This window comes from Piliocolobus tephrosceles, chromosome 21, assembly GCF_002776525.5.
Source record: "Piliocolobus tephrosceles isolate RC106 chromosome 21, ASM277652v3, whole genome shotgun sequence".
NCBI classification, from domain to species: Eukaryota; Metazoa; Chordata; class Mammalia; order Primates; family Cercopithecidae; genus Piliocolobus; species Piliocolobus tephrosceles.
Genome location: NC_045454.1, coordinates 9,242,080 through 9,252,306, shown reverse-complemented (window position 1 = coordinate 9,252,306; position 10,227 = coordinate 9,242,080). Strand labels below are relative to the sequence as shown.

General features: G+C 50.3%; 1 protein-coding gene across 2 annotated transcripts in view; it reads right to left on the bottom strand.

Moving 5' to 3' along the window:
* Positions 1 to 3,453: 3,453 nt before the first annotated feature.
* Positions 3,454 to 10,227, bottom strand: part of TULP2 (TUB like protein 2) — a 13,692-nt gene continuing 6,918 nt past the window's right edge. Inside the window, exons 5-9 of one of the 2 annotated variants that reach the window (XM_026457327.1) lie at positions 9,782 to 10,093; positions 7,482 to 7,594; positions 5,652 to 5,769; positions 5,477 to 5,572; positions 3,454 to 3,965 (exon numbers count right to left, since the gene is read on the bottom strand). In XM_026457327.1, coding sequence (XP_026313112.1) covers positions 3,705 to 3,965; positions 5,477 to 5,572; positions 5,652 to 5,769; positions 7,482 to 7,594; positions 9,782 to 10,093 — 900 coding nt within the window. In that variant the 3' untranslated portion in view covers positions 3,454 to 3,704. The remainder of the gene's footprint in view (positions 3,966 to 5,476; positions 5,573 to 5,651; positions 5,770 to 7,481; positions 7,595 to 9,781; positions 10,094 to 10,227) is intronic. The other variant, XM_026457328.1, reaches the window with a different exon arrangement.

Genomic DNA, 10,227 nt, shown 5'->3' with positions numbered 1-10,227 from the left:
CAGTCATGAGCATTCCTGGAAAAAGATGGAGATTTCTCAGAACTGAGGTGCCACCCATCTTTACACCAAATATGGGTGTTCCTAGGACTGTCATGATGTTGGTGGGTGTGTGACTGTGTTAATGAACACATAATGAGGTCCTACGGGAAACCGAGGTCAGACCCAGCACCATATTGGGTCTAGTTGGTCTTAGTCTACTTGGCCTACAACCTGGTTTTTTGGGATCTTATCAACCCATAGTTTCTGTAGCTATTTCAAGTTTCCTGTTGCTGGTCTGGTCATGTGAAACTACTACCTGGAATTTTCTAATCTCCTGCAACCACCCTATATGATTGCTGTCACAGCCTGATTTCACACTGATAAGCCCTGTGTCCATAGACCTAGTTTCCTTACCTGTAAGGAAAGGAAATTGTGACTAACAATTGTACATACCTTATGGGATTGTAAGGCCTCAAGGAGTTAAAACAATGCTCATGAAATAAATGCTATAATAGGGTAATTATTCTATATACTGGTTTTTTTTTTGATATGGAGTCTCACTTTGTTGCCCAGGCTGGGGTGCCGTGGGTGGCATCTTGGCTCACTGCAACCTCCACCTCCCAGGTTAAAACAATTCTCGGCCGGGCGCGGTGGCTCAAGCCTGTAATCCCAGCACTTTGGGAGGCCGAGGCCGGCGGATCACGAGGTCAGGAGATCAAGACCATCCTGGCTAACACGGTGAAACCCCGTCTCTACTAAAAAATACAAAAAACCAGCCGGGCGAGGTGGCGGGCGCCTGTAGTCCCAGCTACTCGGGAGGCTGAGGCAGGAGAATGGCGTAAACCCGGAAGGCGGAGCTTCCAGTGAGCTGAGATCCGGCCACTGCACTCCAGCCTGGGCCACAGAGTGAGACTCCATCTCAAAAAAAAAAAAAAAAAAAAACAATTCTCCTGGCTGGGTGCGGTGGCTCACGCCTGTAATCCCAACACTTTGGGAGGCCGAGGTGGGTGGATCACAAGGTCAGAAGATCGAGACCATCCTGGCTAACACAGTGAAACCCTATCTCTACTAAAAGTACAAAAAAAAAATTAGCCGGGCATGGTGGTAGGCGAGTGTAGTACCAGCTACTCAGGAGGCTGAGGCAGGAGAATGGCATGAACCCAGGAGGCGGAGCTTGCAGTGAGCAAGAGTCCATCCCCTTCCCCGCCCCCAAGAAAAACCAGAAAACAAAAAACAATTCTCCTGGCTCAGTCTCCCAAGAAGCTGAGACCACAGGTGTGCACCACCACTTCCGGGTTTTTTTTTTTTCTTTTTTTTTTTGAGACGGAGTCTCGCTGTGTCGCCCAGGCTGGAGTGCAGTGGCGCGATCTCGGCTCACTGCAAGCTCCGCCTCCCGGGTTCATGCCATTCTCCCGCCTCAGCCTCCGAGTAGCTGGGACTATAGGCGCCCGCCACCACGCCCGGCTAGTTTCTTATATTTTGAGTAGAGACGGGGTTTCACTAGGTTAGCCAGGATGGTCTCGATCTCCTGACCTCGTGAGCCACCCTCCTCGGCCTCCCAAAGTGCTGGGATTACAGGCTTGAGCCACCGTGCCCGGCTACCTCTAATTTTTATATTTATTTATTTATTTATTGAGACCAAGTCTCGCTGTATCATCCAGGCTGGAGTGCAGTGGCGTGATTTCAGCTCACTGCAATCCCCTGGGTTCAAGCAATTCTGCCTTAGCCTCCCTAGTACCTGGGATTACAGGCGTGCGCTAACAAGCAGGGCTAATTTTTGTATTAATCTTCCCCTAGACCTTCTCAGAACGCAGGTTCCTCTCATCCTCCTAACCTAATGGCCTTTCATTACCTTTACAAAAGCAGCTTAGTTCTGGGAAGGGTTATTATCATTTAAACTAGAAATCCCAGCACTTTGGGTGGGCTGAGGTGGATGGATCACTTGAGATCAGCTGTTTGTTTTGAGACAGAGTCTTGCTCTGTCGCTCAGGCTGGAGTGCAATGGCACGATCTCAGCTCACTGCAAGCTGGGTCTCCCGGGTTCACGCCATTCTCCTGCCTCAGCCTCCCGAATAGCTGAGACTACACACACCTGCCACCACGCCCGGCTTTTTTTTTTTTGTATTTTTAGTAGAGAGGGGATTTCACTGTGTTAGCCACGATGGTCTCCTGATCTCGTGATCCGCCCGCCTCGGCCTCTCAAAGTGCTGGGATTACAGGCGTGAGCCACTGCACCTGGCCTTTTTTTTTTTTTTTTTTGAGATAGTCACATTCTCTTGCCCAGGCTGGAGTGCAGTGGCACTATTTCGGCTCACTGCAACCTTCGCTTCCCAGGTTCAAGCAATTATCATGCCTCCGCCACCAGAGTAGCTGGGATTACAGGCATGCACCACCAGCTAATTTTTGTATTTGTAGTAGAGACGGGGTTTTGCTATATTGGCGAGGGTGGTCTTGAATTCCTGACCTCAAGTGATCCTTCCACCTTGACCTCCTAAAGTGTTGGGATTCCAGGCGTGAGCCACCGTGCCCGGCATTTTTTTTTCTTTGTTTTTTTGTTTTTTTTTTTGAAACAGAGTCTGACTGGAGTGAAGTGGAGCTATCTCGGCTCACTGCAGCCTCCGCTTCCTGGGTTCAAGTGTTTCTCCTGCCTCAGCCTTCCGAGTAGCTGGGATTACAGGTGTCAGCCACCACGCCCAGCTAATTTTTGTACTTTTAGTGGAGACAGGGTTTCACATGTTGGCCAGGCTGGTCTCGAGCTCCTGACTTCAGGTGATCCACTGGCTTCAGCCTGCCGAAGTGCTGGGATTCCAGGTGTGAGCCAGCTTGCCCGGCCAGTGTTGGTTATTAAGGTGGTGCAAAAGAAGGCATGTCCAGGCCCTTCCTCCAAATGAGGAGGCACAGAAACTGGTAAGGGTATGGTATTTTATTGAGTTATTCAACAGCCAGCTTCCAATTGAAACTGGACAAGCAGATGCCGAAGGCCTGGAGCGGGCTAAACGGGAAGCAGAAGTCCATGGTGAATGTGTCTGGGCCCACTCGGCCGAATTGGAGTACCAGATGTTCCGCTGAGAAGTGAATCAGGAACGCAGCCTTAGCCAGACTGTCATCTTCCAGCTTCGAGAACTGAGACTTTTTTTTCTTTTTTCTTTTTTTTTTTTTGAGACGGAGTCTCGCTCTGTCGCCCAGGCTGGAGTTTAGTGGTGTGATCTCAACTCACTGCAAGCTCTGCTTCCCGGGTTCACACCATTCTCCTGCCTCAGCCTCCCGAGAAGCGGGGACTACAGGCGCCTGCCACCTTGCCCTCTTTTTTCTTTTTTTGAGACACAGTCTTGCTCTGTCACCCAGGCTGGAATGCAGTGGCCTGATCTTGGCTCACAGCAACCTCTGCCTCCCAGGTTCAAGCAATTCTTCTGCCTCAGCCCCCCCAAGTAGCTGGGATTACAGGCATGTGCCACCATGCCTAGCTAATTTTGTATTTTTAGTAGAGACAGGGTTTCACCATGTTGGCCAGGCTGGTCTCGAACTCCTGACCTCCGGTGATCCACCCACCTTGGCCTCCCAAAATGCTAGGATTATAGGCGTGAGCTACTGCACCAGGCCGAGAATTGAGACTTTTAAGAGGCTGAGTGGTTCCCTTACTAAGCCAGAAACCTTGAGGGGTGTGTAAACTACAATTCCCAGTAGGCTTTGCAATAGGGTGTCATCTGCCCTGCCTAGAAAAACGCTCAAGTGATGATGGGAGATATAGTTCCCTTCCGTTCACACCCTAACCCCACCCCACCTGGCCCAGCTAAAATGGTTTCCAGGAGCTCACGGTGTTTGGGATCCATGATCTGGAAGTTCTTCACCGAAGCCTGAGTGACTCGACCATCGAAATTGAGCGTGTAGACACCGTTCTCCTCGTTCCACAACGGAGTTTTGCTGTGCAGCAAAAGCAACCCTTGTTTTTCCCCACGTTGGTAGCGACTCAGTAGTGACTCCCGTTCCTAGAAGGTAAAGAAGGGGCTGTGGTTTTCTCAGAGGCTTTTGAAACTCCATCTTGAACAGGGGCTGGGTAAAATGAGGATGAGACCTGCTGGGCTGCCTTTCCAGGAGGCTAGGCATTCTTAGTCACAGGATGACACAGGAGTTTGACAGGACTGGTATCACAATGTTAGAAATGCTTGTTCCCCGGTGCCGTAAAGAAATAGCACTTGAACATAAACTTAACTTCCTCAGCAAGGCCATTTTTTTACTTTCTGCTGAAAAGGTACACTTGCCGGGAGTTTTGCCACGAGAGCACACCGAACAAAGGAGACAGGGTCGTTTATAACCTGACGCATCCACCCTACTGCCGTGTCCGGTTTCCATTGGCTGGAACAGGACCTCACATTCTGTATTTGTCCCGATTAGCTAGCAACTTAGAACTTTTTAAAAGAGGAAAAACTGGAGGAGAACAAAGGAAGGAGGAAGTAACTTGTGGAATGCTGAGAAAGGTAAAAACACCTTCAAAGAAGGAAGAGGAACAGGCTATGACCTCATGCTTACTTGGACCAGTATAAGCATGCCAGGGCAAACATTTAGGCTAAGTTGTGGGAGTTAAGAATATAAAGTACACTGATTTCTTTATTATGGCTAACAGATATTCAAGAATGTTAGCACAGATCTTTGAATAAATTTTGCCTCTAAGGGAAGTTATTGCCAGGCGCCGTGGCTCACGCCTATAATCCCAGCACTTTGGGAGGCCAAGGCGGGTGGATCACGAGGTCAGGAGATTGAGACCATCCTGGCTAACACAGTGAAACCCCGTCTCTACTAAAAATATAAAAAATTAGATGGGTGTGGTGGCGGGTGCCTGTAGTCCCAGCTACTCGGGAGGCTGAAGCAGGAGAATGACGTGAACCCGGGAGGCCCAGCTTGCAGTGAGCTGAGATCTTGCCACTGCACTCCAGCCTGGGCAACAGAGCAAGACTGTGTCTCAAAAAAAAAAAAAAAAAGAGAGAGAGAAAGAGTCTGAAAGAGGGAGGAATCCTCAGTTCCTGGAATTGCCCACCCCTTTCCCAGAAAACTCATGAATAATCCCCCTCTTGTTTAGCATATAATCAAGAAATAATCATAAAAATAGCCAACCAGCTGGCCTCAAGGCTGCTTTGCCTATGGAGTAGCCATTCTTTTGTTTCTTCTCTGAAAAACTTGCTTTCACTTGACTCTATGGACTGGCCACAAATTCTTTCTTGCCTGAGATCCAAGAACCCTCTCTTGGAGTCTGGATCACACCCCTTTTTGGTAAGAGTTTGTTAACCTGCCACCAACCCTTTTTTCTCTGGATGCAAACGTTTTGAGTCTCTAGTCTTTATTCCCTGAGGCATGGAAGTCTAACAGTCCTTCAGGCTTCACAGGACACTTGTAACCCACTGGCCTCCTCTTCCTCCTCTTCTTCCTCCTCTGGGATCTAGGAGGACCGGCCCCAGCCCTTTCTCCTCCATCGACCCTGAGATTCCCGACGTCAGAGACTCACATTTCGTGGCTGGACATCGATTGTCTGGTTCCGGCTGTTGGTTCCTGGGAGAATCACAGTCAGTTTTCGAGGCCCCAGGTCTCCTAAGATGTGCTCCTGGGGGTATTATATTCCAGTTGGCCTGGTTCCTTCTTCCGACCATCCTACCCCATTCTGTCATCCCCAGGACACTCACATAACACACAGCCCCCAGCTCCCGTCTGATCCGGGCAGTATTCTTGATTAAATGCTCCCGGTCAGGATTCACCCCATTGTCAAAGATGGTGAACTTGCTGCCGAAGATATTGGATCTGCTTCAGGAAGGGAATGGATAGAATAAAAATACTAAGTGTTAGGCCGGGCGCGGTGGCTCAAGCCTGTAATCCCAGCACTTTGGGAGGCCGAGACGGGCGGATCACGAGGTCAGAAGATCGAGACCATCCTGGCTAACACGGTGAAACCCCGTCTCTACTAAAAATACAAAAACTAGCTGGGCGAGGTGGCGGCCACCTGTAGTCTCAGCTACTCGGGAGTCTGAGGCAGGAGAATGGCGTAAACCCGGGAGGCGGAGCTTGCAGTGAGCTGAGATCCAGCCACTGCACTCCAGTCCGGGCCACAGAGCAAGACTCTGCCTCAAAAAAAAAAAAAAATACTAAGTGTTACTCTTTGAGTAAGTGTCACTCATCACATCGACTCTTCCCAGCCATCCCCTATGTCTAAGACTATGTCCGAATGTCTAAGAATCATGTTCCTGGCTGGGCACAGGGAGGGGCTCACGCCTGTAATGCCAGCACTCCGGGAGGCAGAGGCAGGAGGATAGCTTGAGCCTGGGCAAAATGGCAAAACTCCTCTACGAATAAAATAGAAAAATTAGTCAGGTGTGGCAGTTTGTGCTTGTGGTCCCAGCTCTCAAGAGGCTGAGGTGAGAGGATCACCTGAGCCCCAGAGGTCAAGGCTGCAATGAGTGTGATCTTGCCACTGCACTCCAGCCTGGGTGACAGAATGAAACCCTGTCTCTAAACAAATATATACATAAATAAAAATAATTAAATAAATGAGTCCGGGTGCGGTGGCTCACACCTGTAATCCCAGCACCTTGGGAGGCCAAGGTGGGTGGATCACCTGTGGTCGGGAGTTCAAGACCAGCCTGACAGACATGGAGAAACCCCGTCTCTACTAAAAATACAACATTAGCCAGGCGTGGTGGTGCATGCCTGTAATCCCAGCTACTCGGGAGGCTGAGGCAGGAGAATTGCTTGAACCTGGGAGGCGGAGGTTGCAGTGAACCGAGATTGTGCCATTGCGCTCCAGCCTGGGCAACAAAAGTGAAACTCTGTCTCAGTAATAATAAAAATAATAATAAATGAAACAATCATATTTCCAGTATCCATGGTCCCAGGGCCCCCATTTCTTGGGTGAGCCATGTAACTTATGTAGCCTCCCTATTTTATTTAAATGGCCTTTTAGAAACTCTCTTCTTCTTCTTTTTTTTTTTTTTCTTTCTGTTGCCCAAGCTGGAGTGTAGTGGCTCAATCTCAGCTCACCAAAACCTCTGCCTCCTGGGTTCCACTGACTCTCCTGCATCAGCCTCCCCAGTAGCTGGCATTACAGGTACATGCCACTATGCCTGGCTAATTTTTGAATTTTGATAGAGATGAGGTTTCACCATGTTGGCCAGGCTGGTCCCAAGCTCCTGACCTCAAGTGATCCTCCCGCCTCGGCCTCCCAAAGTGCTGGGATCACAGGCGTGAGCCACCACGCCCAACCTCCCTCTTCCTTTTTGGATGGAAGAATTCACACATTCCAGGCCTTTTTTCCCACAGAAAGTTAGGAATCCCAGTCCCTTGTCTCTCAAGGAGTCAAATGCCTTAAATGCCAGCCTATGTTCCAAACCCTTCAGTTCTTCTAGTCCCTGAGCAGTGAGCAGGTGGAAGGTATGCTGTGTGTGGCCTGCTGGGAAATGAAATCCGCCTGTCCCCAAGCTCCCTGCTACCTGCTCCTTACCGCATGTCAGAGCTCTGCCCACCTGACTTTGCCCACGAAGTTGTCCCCATCCCGAGATAGATCTGTGGGATCCAGGGAGATGAGGTAATTACAAGTTTTGCTCCTTCTTCTCTTTCGCCCAGCCAGGAGGAAGTGCTATGGATGAGAGGAACGGTCCATTAGAATGGACTTCTGGAGGCTGGGTGTGGTGGCTCATACCTGTAATTTCTGTACTTTGGGAGGCTGAGGTGGGCAGATGATGTGAGGTCAGGAGTTCGAGACCAGCCTGGTCAACATGGTGAAACCTTGTCTCCACAAAAATAAAAAAAATTAGCCAGGCATGGTAGTGCCTGCCCGTAATCCCGGCTAGTAGGGAGTAGGGAGGCTGAGGCAGGAGAATTGCTTGAACCCGGGGGCAGAGGTTGCAGTCAGCTGAGATCGCGCCATTGCACTCCAGCCTGGGTGACAGAGTGAGACTCCATCTCAAAACAAAAATAAAAAATAATGAAAAAAAGGCCAGGCGCGGTGGCTCACATCTGTAATCCCAGCACTTCAGGAGGCCGAGGCAGGTGGATCACGAGGTCAGGAGATCGAGACCATGGTGAAACCCTGTGTCTACTAAAAGTACAAAAAATTAGCTGGGTGTGGTGGTGGGCACCTGTAGCCCTAGCTACTCGGGAGACTGAGGCAGGACAATGGTGTGAACCCGGGAGGCAGAGCTTGCAGTGAGCTGAGATCGCACCACTGCACTCCAGCCTGGGCGACAGAGCGACAGAGCGAGACTCCGTCTCCAAAAAAAAGAAAAAAAAAAAAAGAAAGAATGGACTTCTGGTAGCTGGTTAGAGCCAGGGGTCCAAAGACAAGGAAACATCATGTCCCATGATGGAGGAGCCGGTGATGGCACAACGAGCTTCTCAAGACTTACTGGGAAATGTGGTTCTCACCGAGGGAAGCCATCAGCAGGGTTCTGAATGGAAGCTTCCTGTCTTAATATCTCTCCCTCATTCCTTCCGCCTACGGGTCCAGGGTTGAAGCTTAGCCCAGGAAGGGTCTGGCTTTGGAGAATGGGGAGCACCCTCACTTGCAATATTGCAGCAGGACTTTGGTAGGCGTTTCATCTGGGAAATATGGGTTTGGCTCTGAGTAGGCAAAAAACCTCTTTCTGGTGGGAGAGAGGATACCCCGAGGAGACCATACTTGGAGGGTAAAGGCCAGAAAGACTAGATTGAGAGAAGTGCGGCTTGAATCTGGAAAGACAAATCTGTGACGGGAGGGGCCTGGTTGCTGGGGGCGGGATTTATCTCAGGATTGGGTGAGGCCTGAGAACTGATAGCAAGGAAGGCTCAGTGAGGGAGGGTCCAGACTTTTTTTTTGTTTTTTTTTTTTGACAGGAGATCTCTAACTCCTGGGCTCCAGCCATTTTCCCACCTCAGCCTCCCAAGTAGCTGGGACTACAGGTGGGCATCACCATGCCTGGCTAATTTTTTTTTTTTTAATTTATGTAGAGACAAGGTTCCACCAGGCTGATCTGGAACTCGTCAGCTCGGATTACAGGCGCCCACCACCATGCCTGGCTAATTTTTGTATTTTTAGTAGAGACGAGGTGTTGCCATGTTGGCCAAGCTGGTCTTGAACTCCTGACCTTCTGATCTGGGCGCCTCGGCCTCCTAAAGTTCTAGGATTACAAATGTGAGCCACTGCGCCTGGTCCTTTTTTTTTTCTTAGTTTTTTTTTTTTTTTACACAGAGTCTCACTCTGTCGCCCAGGCTGGAGTGCAGTGGCGTGATCACGTCTCACTGCAGCTTCGAACTCCCAGGCTCAAGCAATCCTCTCACCTCAGCCTCCCGAGTAGCTTAGACTACAGGTGCATACCACCATGCCCGGCCAATTTTTGTATTTTTTGTAAAGACAGGGTTTTGCCATGTTGTCCAGGCTGGTCTTTTTTGCTTGTTGGTTGATTTTGTTTTTTGAGATGGAGTCTTGCTCTGTCGCCTAGGCTGGAGTGCAGTGATGCTATCTCGGTTCACTGCAACCTCCGTCTCCCAGGTTCAAGCGATTCTCCTGTCTCAGACTCCTGAGTAGCTTTGACTACAGGCACGTGCCACCACACCCAGCTAATTTTTGTATTTTTAATAGAGACGGGGTTTCACCATATTGTTCAGGCTGGTCTTCAACTCCTGACCTCAGGTGATCCACCCGCCTCAGCTTCCCAAAGTGCTGGGATTACAGGCATGAGCCACTGCGCCTGGCCTCAGGCTGGTCTTGACCTAGCTCAGAAAGGAGTGGGATTTTGCCTCGGAGGTGGGCGTTTACTCCCAAGGCTGTTGGGCCGGCTGACTGTACCTTCAGGCTGTCGGAGGTGTCCAGGTAGAGGTAGTAGAGGGGGAACAAGCCCTTATCCACGCCGCACTTGTCACGGGCGAGGTAGCACTGCATCCTGGTGCCTGGGACTGCTGGCCGCAGCACATAGGCTTCCATATCCTCCTCCAGCCGAGGACAGGGGGAGCGGATTGCCAAGGAGGCTTTCTGCCTCATATGGTCGCTGTAAGTGCCGCCCTCGCCTTTCAGGGCCTCGGACAACTCTTCGTTAGCTGCTGCCGAGGAGTTCGGCCCTGTAGACTCCAAGGCCTCTCTCTTCTTTTCCAAGTCTTCTTCCTAGCCCAGGCACCAAATTCAAAGTCGAGGGACAACAGCCCCAGCCTTGCTCACTACTGATTGGCCATCCCAGCCCTAGGGTCCCACCCTTGCCCATCCACGTTTTCTGCTTATTGGTCAAAAATCTCATTGGC